General features: G+C 41.7%; 1 protein-coding gene across 1 annotated transcript in view; it reads left to right on the plus strand.

The window, feature by feature from the left end:
- The window catches only part of elp2 (elongator acetyltransferase complex subunit 2), a 39,895-nt gene that overhangs the window by 6,815 nt on the left and 12,294 nt on the right, over positions 1-20,786 (plus strand). The window contains exons 8-15 of the mRNA XM_033638071.2: positions 4,451-4,597; positions 5,732-5,827; positions 7,444-7,544; positions 16,665-16,796; positions 17,968-18,117; positions 19,130-19,321; positions 20,059-20,128; positions 20,339-20,434. Coding sequence (XP_033493962.2) covers positions 4,451-4,597; positions 5,732-5,827; positions 7,444-7,544; positions 16,665-16,796; positions 17,968-18,117; positions 19,130-19,321; positions 20,059-20,128; positions 20,339-20,434 — 984 coding nt within the window. The remainder of the gene's footprint in view (positions 1-4,450; positions 4,598-5,731; positions 5,828-7,443; positions 7,545-16,664; positions 16,797-17,967; positions 18,118-19,129; positions 19,322-20,058; positions 20,129-20,338; positions 20,435-20,786) is intronic.

Raw genomic sequence — 20,786 nt, forward strand, 5'->3', positions numbered from 1 at the left:
TCACAGTCTATGACCCACTCCATGCTGCCAAGCTACAAGCCAGCAAAGAGACAGAGAGAAAGTTTGTTTATACGAAATATCCCCACAGGAATGACAAAACCCTCTCTCCACCGTGATAGTAGTTACATAAATCATTCTGTTCTTTTATGACTTGGCAGATGGCAAATTGCAGCACTAGAGGTGCAGTTTATCATAGCTGTTAAACACGGGGATTCAGAGCATGATGCTATTTTCTGTTTTTGTGTTTCTATCTTTATCCTGTTTTCTAAATCACGGTTTTCTTTCCATCAATCTTCCATCAAATAAGCACTAGTGTAAAATCAGCTGGTCATATGTTTTAATGTCGTCATTTTTACTTTTGCTGAAGGGAGGGCTGTCATATTTTTGGGTGGAGGGCATGGGAGGGTCTTTTTACTTTAACCTTGTCTTGCAAAATTTAGTTTATCTAAAAGAGATCAAATAGACGGTTGCCATGTGAGCCACATGTCTTGAACATGTTTTTACTTGTCTCTGTATCAGGGCTTTATTTTCACCATCATGATCAAACAAGTAGCTGATGTCAGTTTTGAGAAACACATGCGGATGTTAATATTTATTTCACTATTACTTATTTTCACTGTCCTGTACAGTCCCTCCTTTACTCTGCATTGTAACAGAGAGCTGAACTTAAATTAAGTTAAATGTGTTAGAATATAACATAATGCACACTCTGCAACAAACTGAGTGAAATGTATCATGTCAACAGTGGCCATTCACAGTTTGAAACGTCCACGGGCATTTCCTTCAGTCCACAAACGTATCCAAACTCACACTTTATCATCCGTTCTTTCACAGTTAGCTGAACTGTGACCGAAACACAGAGAGTGTCGTTTACATGTCTCACTTTGGCTGTAACACCAAAGCAGCTGTGTGTAAAACGAGAGCTCACCGGTGTTACAGCGTGGGAGCGCGAGCAAAGGACAGCTGTCTCCCTCTCTCCTCTCTCTTCTTACCTCTGAGGCTCCAGCTGCTGCTGCTCTAAAACACACCTTGGTTAATGTGCCTGGTTTTGTGACTCAGATTCACGAGGACCATCAGATCTAATGCGGATCAACTTTTACGCTCATTCAGCTACAGGGCCAGTCGTAACAACATAATCACTGGAATTTACAGATGGCAAGCGTGTGTTTTGATACTTAAAGGGACAGTTCATCCCAAAATTAGAAATACATATTTTTTTCTCTTACCTGTAGTGCTGTTAGTCAATCTTAGTATATAATGACGAAAACTCTGTGTGTGTGTGTGTGTGTGTGTGTGTGTGTTTGTGTGTGTCTGTTCCACGTTTTTCTCCTCACTGACTTGGTCAGTCCATGTGAAATTTGGCACAGTGGTAGAGGGTCATGGGCGGATGCGAATGAAGCAATATTACATCAATTGGCCAAAGGGGGGCGCTATAGCAACCGATTGAAATTGCAGACTTTGAATGGGCATATGTCATGCCCCGTATGTCGTAGAAACATGAAACTTTGCGCAGAGATGCCTCTCCTCATGAGGAACACATTTGCCTCAAGAACACATAACTTCCGGTTATATAGATTTTCCGCCATTTTGAATTTTTTGAAAAACACTTAAAATCGATCTCTTCCTAGGAAGTTTGACCGATCTGCATGAAACTCGGTGAACATAATCTAGGGACCAATATCTAAAGTTCCCTCTTGGCAAAAGTTGGAAAACTTACTAAAACTGAGCTTCTATAAGGCAATGGATATTGCGGAGGGCGTGGCTCATCACATAAAGGTGTATAACTTCTCAAGGGTTTCACCGATCACCACGCAACTTTGTAGGCATATGACCACACATAATCTGAGGGGACCCCTCCATTATTGACCCCATCAAACAAAATGGGGGCGCTAGAGAGCTAATTTCTTATCTAGGCCTAACCGCCATATCAATTTTTACTAAACTTGGTAGATATGTAGAACAGGACGCCTCAAGTTGACTGGAGAAATTTAACTCTGATTGGCAACTGGGTGGCGCTATAACAACAGAAAAATGCTTAAAAATGGCTAAAATGCGACAGATTGTTGTGGCTGCAATCATTCTATCAAATTCACAAAAACTCTGTCTGAATACATTGCTCTTCTTAATGGGTTCAGTTGACTATTTAATCTGCAGTTTCCTATGACCTGTATCCCAAACACACACCATGTGAAACTGTACGTGGGCAACTTTGCAGTCAATGGGCATGGACTAGTCTAGATTGTTTTGGTGTGAGTTGCCAAGTGTTGGAGATTACGGCCGTAGAGGTGTCTGCCTTCTCTCAAATATAATGGAACTAGATGGCACTCGGCTGCAGATACTCAAACCCCCCAAAAAATATATATAAGAAAAACTCAACAGCAATGTCTCTTTCCAGAAATCATGACCCAGTTACTCAAGATAATCCACAGACCTTGTTGTAAGCAGCTTCATATAGGAATAACTTTCATGCTACCAACTTCACCCACTACACAGAAGGAAGTGTGCATCTACTCATGGACGAGAGGCTTGAGCGTGAGATGTAAACATTAATGGTGTCCTCAAAGGCTGAGCTGTTATGGTAGCTAGCTCAGTAGTGCTAGGTGTGGTAGCAGTAGATGCACGCTACCTTTTGCATGGTGATACAATTGGCAGGTGTAGTTCAGTAGAAAGAAAATAGTTCCTACATGAAACTGCTCACAACAAGGTCTGTGGATTATCTTGAGTAACCAGGTCATGATTTCTGTAAAGAGACATTGCTGTTGAGTTTTTGAAATGTATTTTTTTTATGCTTTGAGCACCAGAAGCCAAGTGTCTTCTGGTCTGATTATTTTTTAAGGCAGACATCTCCATGGCCAATATCTCCAACACTCAGCAGCTCACACTAAAACAATCTAGACTGATAAACAGCACTGCAGGTAAGAGGAGAAATATGTGTTTTTGTTCTTGTGGTGAACTGTCCTTAAAGTTGCAGCCTTTGGAACTGCTGTCTGGAGGAAAATCCTTCAACAGGCCTGGTCAGAGGACTTAGCATAATGTTACTACTGTTATTATGATGGACAGTGAAACCTGATCTCACACACAACAGGCTACAACATCACCTGATCATATTCAAACTTATTTTTAGGCTATTTGTTGTAGTTTAGGTTGGGGTGAAAATATTGCGGCGATCAAGCCCCCTCTCATCATCATCAATGGCATTACATACTGATCGACAAACAATTATCCTCCCACCTCTCCCGGCATTCAGAAGGCCTTAGGTGGGAGCATCAGAGTAATGTATCTGTTTGTCTTGGCAGAGCCAAATCTGGGCCAATGTCCACTGAACTAAACCTGAAACGCATAATGTGACAGACGGGAGCACTTGGAGATAGTGGCTTGTGCTTTGTTTACCACCTGTCTGTGTACATTTGGCCGGTACTCCTGCTGTCTTCCTGGCCATGTCACAGTGAGCTGAATTCCTCTCAATGCCTTAGTAACAGTTCTTAAAAGACAACAGGAGCCTATAGTCATGCTAGATGAGGCTGTAATGCTCATTAGCCAGGAAACAAAACTTGGTCTCTCTTGGATCCAAGTCAGAAAAGTTGCTTCTCAGGCTCAGTTCAATTAGTTATCTCTCCAAACATACTTAACTTTACTTAAAGAAGTATTTCGCTGCTGGAAATATTTTTTTTTGCCATAAAGTAGGCTGTCTGTGCAGTAGACTTGAGAAGTTGGTGCTACATGAGCAAAGAAAACAGAGAAAAAGGGCTGTAGCATTAGCTTTTGCCCAAGAGATAGAAAACGACCAGAATGCACTGCGTCACACTGGACCAGTAAACGCTCCAGCTGGTGAGTGACATAATGCAAGCTTGTCCGTTTTGACCACAGACTGTATACAAAGTTAGACAAAGCCTCTCCAGGTCCTTTCTCTGTACAAAAATGAAGCCAAATATATATCTCAGACATGGCTTCTGCTATCTTGCGCTGTTTGTCATTTGCAGCCAGAGTCTGCGCAGTGCAGTAGTGATCTCTCTTGATCTGCTTCTATACTCTTTGTGTCCGTGGCAGTGGGCCTACAAACATATGGAAGTACAATCTGTAGTTTGAGCAACAGCCCTAGAGCCAGCAAAAGAGATTTTCGGAGATCTGGGCGCTGGTAAGATGGTTGGAAGTTTACCACAGTTCATTTACACCCACATTGTTGTGGCACAAAGCTGTTTGAAAACAGTCAAAGTATCCCTTTAAAGCTCAGCTGTGCTTTGAGGTAATTATGACAGCTCTTGGAGTATTGCTAAACACCAAAACAGTAATGATAATATTTGATAATAACACACTTTTTTATCATAGCACCACAGGAGAGCAAATAATACAAAGGCAGTTTTGATAAATCCAGTGATGTGCTATTTTAAGAGTTGATAGAAAATGTCTTTCAGTCAGGGAGGTTTTCATGTTCTCTCTGTGACTCGTTCAGGTGGGGAGCTGTTATTAGCCAGCTGTTCCCAGGACTGCCTCATCAGAGTGTGGAGGCTGTGTGCCAAGTCTGGGACAGACGCCCGCACAGAGGATGATCACACCATCATCAAAATGAAAGAGGACGTTTTTGAAGTGAAGGAGAGAGGTGAGCAGGCCACGCAAGCTTGAGTTATAAAAAGGGTGCTAATTATCCAAATGAATAGACACGCTTTTTGATGGTTTAATGGCACACGGTGGTTACCGACCTCCGTAAAGACCTGAGTGTGCGTGTGTGTTTATGTGTGTTTACCTTTATCTGTGTAAATTGATTTTTCATGGAACATTTCTAATTACATTCAGCTACCTTTGTCTTGTTCATAGTAAAAAAAAAAAAAAAGATATCTTGATCAATATTGCGATGATATTGTAGGGTTGTCTATTGGTGCTTTTACAAAATATTCACACAATGAGATTTTTGATAATTAATCATCAGTAATGTGGACAATGTAGATGTGAAGCTTGGCATACACTGTACAATTTGAGCCCATTTCTAACCTGATTTCTGAGCCGCATGATTCTAGAGTTGGACTGAATTTGAGGTTCGTCAGGCATCCTTTGCCATGTAATATATAGGGGGTAACAAGAACCGATCATAGTCCGATCAGCTGCTTGTTCAGATGAATTTCTGACATGTCAGAAATTTTGGTCGGCCGTCGTCAGGCTCTCACACAGTTGGAGCACAGCCATGACTCGATTCCCCATGGTCAGTGCCTTTTTTTCTAACTCAGTCAATCTTACAGCAAAGCCAATACACAGTTAGTTTGTTGGTGCAGCAAAACTTGGACTAACCCGTCTTTCCAGAAATGGACTTATAAGCTGTTTAAGGGCAGTACCTCCACTAGCCCGCAGCTTTTAAACAAATCCTTAGTAACAATTGTCAATAGCCAGAACAGTCCGCAGGGGCCAATGGACCATTTCATTGTCTATTTTGTGCCTTGACGATTGGACAAATACTGAGTATGGCTTTACATTGCAGACGATTAACTTGTACAGTGGGAGTTGGAATCAACCAACATTTCTACAACAGGCTCAAATCGCACAGTGCATGCTCAGCGTAAGTGTATAAAGGGAAATAAAAGAACAGCTAGAACAGTCTGATAAGTTCAGAAAATGACATCACCTCACTGTAATGAAGCCTTTAAAACCAGGAAAAGACAACATACAATATTACGGTATCCAAAATCTAAGATTGCTTAGCTGTAATTGATAACAGTCTGGCCTCTCTGTGTTCCTGCTTCAGACATGTCCTCCGTGTTTGCTGTGTCCCTTGAGACGGTCCTGGCAGGCCATGAGAACTGGGTGTATGGAGTCCACTGGCAGCCTCCTCTCTGCAAAGGTACCTTGATTAAAAACAACTGAAGGACTTAGTCATTACTCACAAAAGTTTCAGATAATTGGCAGCAAGTTCCTGCAAAAATGTCTCACTAGTGTTTGTCTGAAAGTGAATCAAACTTTCAGACACGTAAACATTTCACTCAGGTTTTCTTTCTCTACAGCCTGTGGAAGTAAATAGATTGGTTTGCATGTAAAGCTGAGAGAAACTTTTCCTCTCTCTTTGTCGTACAATGTTGTTGCTTGCAAAAGGCAGCAAGAGATGGAGACAATTTCAAAGAAAAAAAACGAGTGTGAAAAGTTATTGGCTTAATTAGCTCTCAAGGGAAGGGCGGGTGGATGTGCTAAATCTTGTCTTTAAACTGTGGTTGCCTTAAAAGCTTATTTTTACATCAAGATGACTTCACACCCATCCCAGCTTTTGTGTACATTACACCTTGTTGTGTTTAGATACTTAAAATAAGTAAAGCTGCTCAAATATGAGGGCAAAGGTAGTCGCAGAAGAATTTTAATCACATTTTTTTGTCTTATTTTTCTTTTACAAACAATATTTTATTATCATTAAGCAGAAATTAGAATAATGGGAATATGTTATGGTGCCAGTCATCCTAATAAAAATGAATCTCTTCATAAATCCATGAAATACAATACTCTTGCACTCCCCTTGCAGCAGAGTGGACGGGTCTGATTTTAAACCTGCTTCCTGAACTGGCACTACGACATGCAATCCAGCACCCGCCATGCTACCAGTACATATGACCAAAGACTTCTGCAACCTGACCCGATCTGTTGACACAAGAACCATATCCCGACCCAGAACTGCAAATCCTATAATAACCATGTGTTGTTCAAATAATTTGGTTAGGCAGCACATTTAAATTGATTATTTTATGACATTTCATACATTTAAAAGTAAGATAATATATTTTAAAACCAAGGTAATTCAGGAAATACAGTTTCAATGAATATTTTTTGCTCATTCTCATAATATTGAGCACATCTCGAAAGTTAATGCGCCTTTTAGTAACGCACCTGATTGAAGCAGCTCTTTTATTCCAGCCGTCGCAGAAGTCAGAGCCAACGCACAGAGTCAGCAGTCAGAGGATTAAAACATTAAAATAAAAAAAAGTATATTTAATTTAATTATATTATTCTTCTCTTTATTTTATTTCAATAAATGTATCATTCAGTACCTGCAATCCAACCTGCATGTTCATTTTTTCACCCAAAATCGACCTTGGAAATAAAATTAAGACAAATTAACACCTGCAAAGCACATTTTTTGGGGTCACCTGCTGGTACCTGAGCTAGTGCAGGACTCTGCCATTGCAGTTTCTTAGAAAAATACTCCTGCTTGCAGCTCCCACTGCTTTTGCGAAAACCAGTTAACCCAAGCACACGTAGGGTGCGCTTAAATTGATGTCTCAGAGCAGGCGTCCTAAACATAAAGTGTCAGTATTGTATGCTACTAACTTAAATAAATTGTTGAAACAAAAGCATGATCACGATTACTGTGCAACCTTAAATATAAATCACAAACCACAGGTGTAATTGACTGTTGACCGTAGTTGATGGTGTGTGCTGCTCCTGTATCCAGTGTCTCATTGTCTCCCTTTGCAGGTGGTGAGCTACAACAGCCTCTCAGTCTCCTCTCTGCCTCCATGGACAAAACCATGATCCTCTGGGCTCCAGAGGAGGGATCTGGAGTCTGGGTTGAGCAGGTGAGTGTTGAGTTGAGTACAAGGAGGATGTATGCAGATACACACAGCTTAGACACACACACACACACACACACACAGTATCAATCACTCACTGCAGGTAACACACGGTTTTCACACAGACCCACACACCAATTTCCCCTCTCTATTTCTGCAAGCTTCCCTTTCAGTAGCTCTTGACATGATCCAGAGCCCGAGCCCTCCCCTAGTATTCTCTCTCCTGCTGTCAGTGCCCCCGCGTCGGTTTCCACTCTCCCTGACATTGAGGTGTCAGGAATAGAAGTGATAGACAGTGATGAAGAGGCGCCGAGCCTGGCGCACCACTGTGAGTTTAGACAAGCTGAGGTTGTCCTCCCCCATCTTCCCTTCTATCACTCACTCACACTGAACCCCCTCTTTTACAGCCCATTCCCCAACACATCCGACAAGGGATGGAGATGCTTCTGGAGGACATGTCACAGCCTCTGCCTGCTCTGCCTTGCTCCTTATTATTTTTTTACTCCATGATCTGTCTTCCACTTTCACTCCCCGCTCCCGCCTTCCGTCATTTTCTGTCCTCCACCTCCTCTTTTTCTCCACCACTTGCCGCCCTTTCTCTCCTCCTGTCTCTTTTCACATTATCTCTCCCTCCTGCTTGCCTTTCGCCTCCCTCCACCTAGTCTCTCTTAGCTCCCCAACAGCTGCTGTTATGCCAGAATGGGGCTAAATTTAACACAAGTGTGGATGGTGAAGAAAAAGCAGTTCTCTGCCCATCTGCCCCACAGCTTTCTCTCTCTTTTTTTTTTTTTTTTAAATATGACTGGCAAATTCTCAGGTGGCTCAGGAGTACCTCAGATAACCTCTTCACGTACCTGACAGAAACGCGCACATGGGCAAAGCTGCAGAAATATCACACAAACACAAACATAGACACGCACACAGAATGTATCCCAGTGTGTGCACACAGGCTCCCAAATACAGACACACACATCCATCCCATTGCACAGGAATGGCTCACCTCGCCATGCAGGCACCTTGAGTGTGATCATCCTCCGAGGTGATGAGAAAGATTCCACACTTGATCGGTTACATTTTTGCGCCTTTGATCTCATCATTCATGTCCACGGGGACGAGCAACAAAGACCACAGGAAGGAGCAACCATGAAAGTCTTGATTCTCCTCTCTGACAAAGGGACGATGATTAGGGCCCGAAGCCAGTGCCAATTTTTGTCACATGTTTTTGTCAGTATTATGAGACAAAGGTGGTCAGTGGAAATAAAAAGCACCCGTGGGTGTTTGAAATAACGTCTGGTGTGGCCAGTCTCCCTCCACAGGCCTTTCTTCTTCATGCCAAAAATAAAAGAAAATAAACCCCCCTTCCTGAAATAACCTTTTTGTTGAATGTGAAAGTACTTTTCTCTCCTCCAAACCCTTTGAACTGACAGGTTCCCTGTCTACAAAGGAAGCTTAACCTCTGAAGCTCACACACACACACACACACACACACACACACATACACACACTCAGAGATGCACATGTGCAACAATGAAATGTTAGTGAATTAAACTGTATTTACATTTTGCTCCCGTCTGTACATGTTAGACAGAATCAAAGGCCTTTGGTCTTGTTTGAGTGTTTTCCCTAACCTGAATAGGCCTCACAAAGGCTTTTCTGTGGGATGTTGAAGTTTTTGGCAGAGCAGCTTCTGCAGCCCTAACTGGCCAGCCATGTGTGTCTTAATTAGCAGATTTTTACAAAGAAGTGCTCCACTTCTTCACGCTGATTAGAGTAATTGGTGAGATTTAATGGAGAGCAGGGTTAGCAGTGGGGTGGCTGGGGCCCACCACTGCATAAAGCACATCTTACTAACGAGACACACTGGTAATTAACATCTCAGACTGACCACAGCGGGCCACTACAGCGCCCGGAGGGATTGTCAGTTTGTGTGTGTGTTTCTGTGTTTGAGAAAAAACCTATTTTCCGACCTCGGTTTGTGTACTCTCCATAAGTTACATTCGGCCACATGGCTGATCAAGAAGCCACTAAAACCAAAATGAGTCAGTAGGTTTGAATAATGTGTGTGCGCACGCGGTTCTTTTAACACCAGGCTGAAAAGCAGTGTTTTGCTGTCCTCTCTGGTTGAAAGTTTTAAGCCTGTTTCACCTCTGACCGCACCCAGCCTCACTGACAGGTATGGTCAGAAGTGTGCTCTGTTGAACCTGTAACCACACCTAATCATGATATCAATGAAGTCCACCTGTACTTCACTGCAAGGAAAAGTACGAGTGTAAAAAAGTTAAACTGGTGGAAGTCAGCAAAGATTTTCAGGGGCTGTCATGTTACTTTTTTTTACCTTGACCATTTGACAAAGATATGAATTGATTTCATGTTATGAGAATATTGAAAGATGGAAAATTAATCAAAAACAATTTTGATAGTTGATTAAAGTCCCAGTGAAACAGAAGTTAGAGCACCCTTAGCTTCTGTACTGTGACATATTTCCCTGTGAAACAGAATATTTGAGCATTGTACCGATACAAGAAGTATTAAATGAAACCCTTTACATTTGATTGGACAGCTAAAAAATGGGCGGGCTTAGAGTTTAGCGTCGTACGGAGCTACAGCATACTGTTGGCTCCAGGGGCGAAAATCCCATTTCATAGTTGGGGGGGGGAGAGACAATAAACAGTAAAATTTTAGAGAATAATTCCAGGGGGGGGACAAGGAAAAAAAGTTGTAGCCTCTCTTTTATACAACATCTTTTACCTCAATTTGATGCTTTAATCTTCTCTCTATCTCTCCAACTGGCAGAGTGAATGTCTATACTAACTAAACTAAAACTAAAACTAAACATTTCCTGCAATTAAACTGGTAAACTGGTTTATAAACAGTGTGCTGTGAGATCTGCCGCTGCGCACCTCACAACCGTGCGTAATAGTCGCCCGTAATGACCGCTCCTCGTCAGTTAGACTGCACGTCTCTCATGTTTGTCTCACTGACAGGTGGAGAGCCCACAGACAGGTACCCACGAGCCGCTCCGCCACTGACTGCTCTTGTCCTGTCCTCTCCCTCTTCTTTCTCTCCTGTCCTCTCTGACTATCACTAAACTCTGAGCTAAATCATCAGCTTTTAGCTTAGCAGCACTCGTAATTGAGTAGGCTTTTGAACAATGCAGGAGAAATGTTGCAGACAGTTTATATTATCAGCCTGGGCCTGGCGCTTGTTGTAACAGTAAATGGGATGTGTTGTAACTTGTGTAAGTTAAACTGTGTCTGTGTGAGTGAACATCTTACCCTGCGATGTGGACAGCGGTTCCAGCCACACGCGGCTACTGCTGCCAAGCAGCCCCGCCCCTTGGAAAGAGTGTGGGATATACCACTACTAGGAATGGGAGGGGGGGACTCAATCTTTTAAGATTTAAATAACACATTATTGCGCGATTATAATGAGCACCGCTTACATTGTGCTTTCAATAAATATTACAGCATTGTTCAAAAATGAATTGTGTCTCAAATGATTCTAGGGGGGTACAGCTTTACTAAAGGGGGAGTCATGTCCCCCCTGTCCCCCCCGGGATTTCCGCCCCTGGTTGGCTCTACACACACCTCCCTCACCTGGGGCACGTTCAGTCTGAAAATGGTGTGCATCGTTTTGCTACCATTTTTCCTCAAAACTGTGTGAAACAGGCTCTGAGATATGTTTTCTCTTGTTTGGTGGGTGTGTCAGAGGTGTTACCCAATCAGCAGCAACGTGTATAAAAACCCCACTGTATAAAAAGGCAGTGCCCTTGCGTAAAAGTGTGTTCAACGCACCACTGTTTCAGGGATGATTGCGCCTCTGTTGTTAGATCAGAAGGAGAATGAGGAAGGGATGAATGATTACATTTGCCACACTGACTTGGAAATGAAAACAGAGGTTTTGCCCACTGATATCCAAACACACATCTCTTCTTATCTCTCTCCATATTACACTGTTAGCTACTACAACCCACAAACATTGAAGTGAGGTTTTATACGAGTGGCAAGCCAGTCGCCCAAAGTCTTATTTGTTTGGATGAACTTTTGCGAACACCCCTGAGTGCAGGATGAGTCATCAAACATTTGAAACTGTTTTACAGGAAGAGAAAAGACAGAGATTTTGATGTAAAAATACCCTGATACTGACATATATTTGGCATATAACAAGAGATAAATGAACAATTAACTCAGAGAAACAGGATTAAAATAAAGAAAATGTACTTGTCATTTCACCGGGGTGTTAATTGTTGAAAGTTAATCAATATTTTTACATGAAGAATAAATACTCATATTGACAAAAGCACAGAGAATTATCACCTGACCCTGCAGTGCCCCTCAGCTCAATAGCCGCCTTGTAGCTCATTGCTTTGATTCTTAAGTCCAGGACTGTTGTGGTTAACTCTCACAGCTCTCACCAGAAGCCCCTTTTACACAGAGATCACACGAAGAGCCTTCTTTACACCACCTTTGCTTTTTTTTTTTTTTTTTTACCCAGAACCAAACAACAGCAGCATCATTTTGCTCCAGTGTATGATTTTAGACAGCATGTCGGCATCGCAAAAGCAAAAGAAGACTGATGCTGTGACGTGTAACCTAACAGCGTCGTCCTCTAGTGTGACACATAACATATGCGTCGGTAGTGCTTTATAAACAATGGCATCAACATGGCAATAACAGTCATTTATCATCCCTGTTATATAGCGGCCGATCTTGTCCGCTGCTTGGAGGCTCAGACCTTATTGTTCAACAAATCTGCTGTTCTTCTGCGAGTTAGCTGCTAACTGCTATCAGCTACAAATTCCTGCGGTGGGTCACATGCATAACATGTCGGCAAAACCTCACACCTGTCCCATCCTGCTGGCTGTTTCTTTTATACGGACGTCATTTTGCACTGTTACTACCTTCAGTGCCGACAAGACAACTCTGTCCCCCTATTGCGCAATTTTACCTTTTATTCAGAACAGTGTAACTGGCTGAAATTCTTGCCTTGAAGAGGCAGTGTAAAAGTGGCCATTGTTGCAGATTTTTAGTTTATTGCTGGAAACCTTTAGAGATGTGGACAGCAGTTCAGAGGCTATTTGAAGTTATTTATTGAGCCACATGTCAAACATTAGCTGATTTTGGCATCTCAAATGTGAGGATTGTCTGTTTTTTGTTTGTTTGTATCACATCATCATAAATTGAATATTTTTCGGACAAAACGACATTTGAACACAACATATTGGGTTTTCTCACATTTCATAGACAAAACAATTGTTGATTGATTCAGACAAATCATCTGATTAATAGATAATTAAAGTAATCCTTACTTACAGTCATTACTTTATGTTGTCCATCACAACATCAAGAGAAACTGAAGGGAAGAAGACTCAGTCTCTCAGTGTGTCAGCCAGTATTTCAGCCTGAAAAGTTGATTTGAAAACCTGTACTCCACACTGTATGGGTTTTCCCAGCTTGGCTAAGCTCATTCAGCGCCCATCACCTTCTTTCTCTCCTCCCAAGAATGATATATGCCTTCCCTTGTTTTTTTTTCTGTCCTTGTTCTATTCCTCCCTCATACCCCCGCTGGCCAGCGATAAGGCACGCCATGCATCCATATTGTTCCTTCACTCGTAAACAAGACAGATGACGGCTTTTTGCCTGTGTGAGTTTTTGCATGATTTACGGGCAGGCTCTTGTGTGCAGAATTTTAAAATCAATCTGCTTAATGTTGCATCTCGTTCTCTCTCAATCTCACCATCTATGTTTCTACCTGGCTGTCTCTCCTACCTCGTTGTCTGTCCCTCTCTCTCTCTGGATGGCTGCAGGATCGTGCCATTCAAAGCGAAGGCATGCCTTTATTGCTGCCATTAGTTCCGCTGTGTTTCAGCCTGCAGACAGGCGTTATTTTGAAGGTCATTGATGACCGACGCAAGCTCCCTAAGAAGGCCGGATGATTGAAGACACCACTTAACTACCACGTACAGTAGACATAGCGAAGATACACATGTGTCTCTGCTGATGTGTCTTTGTGTAGCCTTTCAATATGTTTGTTTTTCATGTAATTGATGCACACGCTCTTGTGTATTTTGGTCTGCAGCTTGCCTCAGGTCACTGCTGCAGCTAAACATGCTCTCACTCTAACTACTTCCTTCAGGAAAAGATAACAGGCCAAGCTGAACATCTTTTCCAGATTTGAATCACTGGAGTGTGAATTTAGCACTTCTCATATTTCCTCACAGCTAATGTCCATATCATTTAAGGCACAAGCTAATTAAAGATGGAGGAGATATAATATAGCCATATCTGGATACAGACCTCAGTGCTGCTGAGGGAGCAGTGTAGAGCTCTCTAGGGTTGGTTCTGCTGCTATCGATTTGAATAGATCTCCCCTCTGGGCCTAGTTTACCTCCAAGGCCTCAGGGCCCGATAAAGGTTTTAATTGTTAGAATTCCTCAGTGAGAAGTTGGCCCAGTCAACACAATACTCTCAGAGTCCTTGAGTAAATAGTGTCCCTTTGACTTGTTAAGTATTTAAGTATAAACTCATGAGAGTGAGTTGATGGAAAAGAAAAAGTTTTCCGACATAAATATAAATGTCTCTGTTAGGGGTGGGCGATATATCGATTATAGTGGATGTATTGCAGCTTGTTCCACATGGGATGTATAAATGACTGTGTTGTGAACAATGAGTATAAATTATCATCACCTCACAAACATGATACGTTACATGCACTCTCCCACCATTCCAGACCAGTCACTCCCAGGCGATAGTTTGTGAGCAGACAAGGCGTTTGTTTTTGTATCTGCAGGGCTCCAGACCGTGACCATTTAGTCACATTTTGGGATGTGTTGTATGAACTGGAGAGCTCTTGGTTTGTTTCCCGCTCACAGTGAATAAATCCTCACGTTTAATGTTGCCGCGATAGCAGTTTAACTTTCTGCTAACTGTTGACCATAAGCTTCAAGTTCACAGCAAAAACATCACTGAACCGAGCAGAGCTGGGTGCTTCAAATTAAAAGCACAAGTGCCTCTGTTTTTATTTATTTCATTATATAACATTATTTTATTTGACCTTATTATAACCATACTTTAACTTTACAATGGTGTTATTTTATGTAACTTTTTAAAAACAGTAATATATTGTACTTAATTGTAGCAGTAGTTTATTCATCCATCCATCCATTTTCATCCACTTATCCGGGGCCGGGTCGCGGGTGCAGCAGGCCAGACATCCCTCTCCCCAGCAACACTTTCCAGCTCCTCGTGGGGGATCCCAAGGTGTTCCCAGGCCAGATGAGATATGTAATCTCTCCAGCATGTTCTGGGTCTGCCCCGGGGCCTCCTACAAGTGGGACATGCCCGAAACACCTCCAGCGGGAGGTGCCCAGGAGGCATCATTATCAGATGCCCGGCTCTACTCCGAGCTTCTTCCGGGTGTACAAGCTCCTTACCCTATCTCACAGAGGAACCTCATTGCGGCCGCAAGTATCCATGATCTCGTTTTTTCGGTCATTACCCAAAGCTCATGACCATAGGTGAGGGTTGGGAGTTAAGCGGTGACTTTAAAATATCAAAATATATATACCATTTGTCACAATTTAGCTCAATGATATCGCAATATTATTCATAAGCCACATTGCCGAGCCCTTCTCCATACAGGAGTACAGACTTACTCTCTTTTCTTTTGTACAAAACATTGACAGCTCATGGTTAGAAAAGCTCTCTGTTGCTTTAACAAAAATTCCTGTGGATTAATTTCCACATATGTTTCAAGTTATTTTTCGTCTAGTGTCATAATCCTGCACCAAATCCCACTGCTTATGCAAGCGACCAGATGAGATATTAATAATGTCTTGTTTTCTTTACTATAGTATGTAATTTCTGTTCTGTATGGATATTAATGTCACTGAAAGGATGAATGAATACAGATTGTAATTTAGTTTTTATATTTTTAGAACTAATTAGAAGCTTTTTATTTCCCATTATTACTGAATATTATTATTTTTTTTGTAATAATCCTGTTTTGCCTTCTACAAAACTGTTTATTTTAAATGCACTGGTTTATTTTTTTACTTTTTTGTTCCCTGCTTTGAAAATAAATGAATAAATAAACTTGATGTGAGTAAGAATGACCTCAGACCAGACAGAGTTTAAACCATAGACTGTATAAAATTAAGTGAATTTTCATTTCTTAGCGCAATTGGTAACTCCATTTAAATCAAAATGGGCTTTCTGCCCGAGATAGTGATTTGATTCCACAAAATTCAATACAGAATTGTCTCGACACACAAAAGCATCGTGTCTTACATTGGACAAGAGGTCAGAATCCAAAAGGAGTGATTTACATTTTCCAGTGTCCTTCCTGAGCTGAGTGGCAGTGATCACGGGTGTTTTTTAAATTGGTTTGTTTTTTCAGTGGAAGCTCAGACCCATTGCACGTCCATGTTGACGGACCCTTCACTGTCTGTATGATCTGTCCTATGAGCGTGACGCAGAGGTCAGAAGCTCTCACCCAAATCCAATTTATGTAAATCCATCTGTGGTTCTCAGTCTTTGCCATTTTTCATGATTATTTGTTTAGTGTGATATGCTGCGCCGCAGTTGCTTTCATTTTGTATTAGACAAATGTATTATGTTAGAAAAAAACACAACACAGTTTATTCAGCTCTAATAAGTCCCATTTTGCATAATTTCTCATTTGACTTGTCAGTTTAATTTGATGTTTTTTTCTGCTGCTATCCGCCATTATGAGAGCTGTTAGTTAATAAGTCTTACAGGGAGACTGAGAACAGATTTAAAAACTTTTTTCCCCCGCACTCCACTAATCTTTTCTGTAAATCTGAGCCTGAAGATTTACAGCAAACACAGGTGTTTGACAGATCAACTAGGATATGTACTGCATGTTTGAATGTCATACAGGATTCACAAAAAGTTGATGTAACCTCATTTACTCTTTCTCATGTGTGGTATTTGATGCACCTTCATGCTTTTTAGGATTACTTTCATCTCTCGTCTGCATCAAGTCAGTGACTCTGACCCCAAAACCACATGTTCTTCACCTACCTGATACCAAATACAAATGTGATGCTCTTGATAAGTAATAATTGTCCTCACAATATCTCCTTTTTTTTGTCTTTTACACCAGGTACGTGTAGGTGAGGTTGGTGGCAACACTCTGGGTTTCTATGGCTGCCAGATGAGTCCGGATGGCTCCATGATTGTGGCTCATGCTTTCCATGGAGCACTGCATCTCTGGTGCAAAGACCAAGACAAAGAGGTGAGCCTCAGTTACTCTTAAGGCCCAAACACACCAAACCAACATCAAAGAAATAGTGACGATGAAGGCCGACTAACCAAAATGCTGCACTTGAACATACTGCAAAGACCATACCTGCAAGTGGCGGTAATCTGTATGTGGCATTCAAAAAGGGAAACCAGAGGACAACAGAACGGATTCAAGACTCTGGTTAGCAAGTTAGCACATGAACAACACAACTCAGTGGTAAAAGAACAAAGGATATTTACTGTGCGCTTGTCAACAATAGAACAAACTATTATGAACCGCTTCTGTGATAGAGCTCAATGACTAAAAAAAAGAAAAACTTGCCTACCTGATCTCATGTCCTCTAGACTTTAGCTGTTTGTTTTCCTCACTTACGTTTCCCTTCTCATGCACTGAGCTGAACTGTCAATCACAGTGATTTCATTTATTGTCTGGCTCTGCCGAGTCTGATTCAACATGCTAGATTGACTGAAAAAAAAAAAGATGACATAGGCCGACTAGTGCCAACGGTGTGGGACACACTAACAAAAGTAGGACCACATATGCTCACTAACAGCCTGACATTGACCAATGGCTGACCCCCAGTAGAGTGCGTCAGGGCCTTTAAACTTTCAAACCAAAAAATGCCAGTAGCTTTGTAGTTCGTTCAGCTACAGTACACATGTTGAGCTTATTTCTTGCATTTGGACAAGAAACGTAAAACTTTTCCCTGAAGCAATTAAATTGTAAACACGTTTGAAAGAAGATTCAGTGTTAGCACATTGCTACACAGCTACACTGTGTGAGAGACAGTGATTAGTGTAATTAGTCACACCAACTCTCCTGTCTGCCACTCAATTTGATTGGCTTCGCATGTGTCTTTGTTGGGTGTCTCCGAGAAAGAGCGGGGGGTCTGAAGTCACCACGTAAGTTCAGAGATAACCGCATTTCAATTACTCTGGCTCCAAGAGTGAATTTTAAGTTCAGCACAAACCTGAAGGTGCTGATAACTAATTCAGATGTTTCAAAGGAGATCGACTTCTCAGACAGCAACACCTAAATTATAATCACGCGTTCTCATGTAGTTGCCAATCACACTTGTCATGGAAGCGATGTGTACGTAGAGGGGAATTTAAATAGGAAGTGGGGGGTTGAAAGTTGTAATATTGTTATGCTGTGTTACCAGGGAGAGTGGAGGCCTGGAGTTGTGATATCAGGCCACTTTAACGCAGTCCAGGATCTGAGCTGGGATCCTGAGGGTGAGTTCATTGTCAGCGTGGGCTCAGACCAGACCACCAGACTCTTCACTCCATGGAGGAAACAAGATGCCAAACAGGTAAAATAGGCACCACATATCAATGTCCAGATACCAGAATTTTAAAGTTCAAAACACCTCTAGCATAAATGAATTCACCCTTTTTTATTGTTAAATTTTATTGTTGTGAAGAACTTTGTAAAGTCAGGTTTAACACCAGCACGATGAGTGAATCATTGATCAGCCTGATGTTTAATAATAATGATGACTGAGATTTTATCACGATGATGGTTTGCAGAAACATGATGAATTAGCATCATGGACGCTAAAAGTATTAGTCGTGAATTTACAAGTTCTGTGCATCTGGCCCATGGCGTCAAGATGTCGACAAGGAATTAGCCTTTTCCGTTTCTTCTTGTCTCTTGTAAGCGACAGTTACAAGGTTTGCCTCTCTCCTTTTAACAGTCAGTTATATTAATCCTTGTGGAATATAGTCTGCACCTTATATATATTCTGCTTGCTGCAGTTTGATAAAATATGTTTAGGTTCTGTCCCTAACTGGATTTTAGTAGGTTGTGACTTAATAATAAAGAGTGATTCATTTTAAAGGGATGGAGTCAAGACTTGAGATACAGGAATTGATTGATTGCATAAAGCAGAAAACTCTTCGCCTGCGTCTCACTTCACCTGGTTTATCCACATGATATTGTTGGAAGTGGTGTGAAACATGCCAGTTTGGCATCCAGTTTAGGTGGAAACATAATGAAGTTTCCCGTCTTTATCACATTATTGAAGATGCCAGTTTGGAGTATTGCCAAAGGGAATCCGGTCATTGTAGTGGAGCCGTCCATCCTTTCTTGTGAGAACACTTTGCATCTTAAGCTGGGAATGATTCATTTAAACAGGAGAATCAATGTTGTATTTGGCTTGGTTACAAACGCCTGGATGTAGGGCCAAGAAGCCCAGTTCCATGACATCAGAGATCTGTTGAGAAGCTGGCACTTTGCCTGGCAACCACATGCAGGTGGGTGGGATCCTCATGACCTGATCTGCATCTTTTACAATATCTCCCTGTGTCTTTTTAAACCTGCAGGCAACCTGGCATGAAATCTCACGGCCGCAGATCCACGGATACGACATGCAGTGTCTGGCAATAGTTGGAAGGTTTCAGTTCGTGTCGGGAGCTGATGAGAAGGTCCTGCGAGTGTTTCAAGCGCCTCGTAATTTTGTGGAGAACTTTGCGAACATCTCTGGGACCTCAAGAGAAAAGCTGTTGGCATCTAGTGTGAGTCCCAAATGAAATTACTGTCTATTATTATATTTTTATTCCACACATAAAAAAAAACTATAAACTATAAAATTAAGATGGGTGACATGACAGCTCCCAAAAGTGAAGCCAAAACACCTTTATCGCCTCCTGGTGGCTGTCTACAGTGTAAGTCATAAACCCCACCTTTATGGTAACAGAAGGGCCAAACTAAAAAATCTGTACATCTGTACAAGATCGCTACTGTGCAGTCTCTGGATGATGGTGCAGAAAGCATTTACAATAAACTTCAAGTTTGTCTTCCAAATGTAATTATTTAGACTTTAAAATTTAAACATGATTGCAACTGTTGCCTTTTGTGAAGATGAAGTAAACTCTAGCACGTCCACGCTGTAGTTTGTTTGGGTGCTCTACTGCTCTCGCGGGTGAGTTCCCCTTATTTGCCACATCACAATGCATCTAAGAACTGATTCGTATTCATAGAATATTTTGGCTTAATTTTTGAACAGCCGGAGGAGGTGGCGACACGTTGTCCATATGGAGTCTGTGGTAGAAATAGTCAAGTGATTAAATCCATGACCTTGACAGCCCTCTGTCCAAAGATCAGGCCTCATTAAAACTTTGTAGTCTCTATTCCACCTTGTTTTCTAACTGTAAAATGTGCTGAGTGGACTCCTACATAGTTATTGATGTGTGTGTGTGTGTGTGTGTTTGTGTGTGTGTGTGTGTCCCTTCATTTATCTTCTCGTTGCCAGGACTCTGCCAACCTTCCAGAAGGAGCCAGCACACCTGCCTTGGGTCTGTCCAACAAGGCTGTATTTCAAGGTAAAATATTTGCTTAGCTCTGCATGCGAGTGTTACAGTGCTCGGGGTTGGGGCCAAGTTTGATTTGATGATCAATATTTTATGAGCTCCATACAGCAGTTTAAGAGAGCGGTGCTTTATTAAAGTGAGCGTCTGTTTAGTATTTTCATTCCATGTAACGTATTAAGAATACAGCTGAATATTTTAGAGAAATGTCGTTTTGATTTCCAGGTGACCTCGCTCCAAAAACCAACAGTGAAGAGGGGCAGTTCAACAGTGTATCTGATCAATACCAGGAGTCTTACTTCCATCCGCTCATCATGACTGGTACTGTAAACCTTCATACACAAACCTTTCAAGTATTTTTCCAACATTTCAAGATTTAGTAGTCATCTCAGTAAACCCTTGTTTAATTCAAGCCTCCCTGATAAATCATTTTGGAGCCTAAATGCATCTCTGTCTCCTGCAAAGTCTGATCACTCGATTTATATTCCTCATTGCGTTTCCACTCAACAGCTTCAGTGCACATTTAAGAGTTTCAGTCTGCCTGTCGCTAGATGTTCTTATAAGAAACAATTATGTGTGGCCAGACGGACAGTTCATCATTATGGCTCTTGCCGTGCTCCTCTCCCACAGTGCCTGAGATCTGCTGGATGCTGATGGTATTACAGCAGGAGAG

The sequence above is a fragment of the Epinephelus lanceolatus genome, chromosome 16 (assembly GCF_041903045.1).
Source record: "Epinephelus lanceolatus isolate andai-2023 chromosome 16, ASM4190304v1, whole genome shotgun sequence".
Lineage (NCBI taxonomy): Eukaryota > Metazoa > Chordata > Actinopteri > Perciformes > Serranidae > Epinephelus > Epinephelus lanceolatus.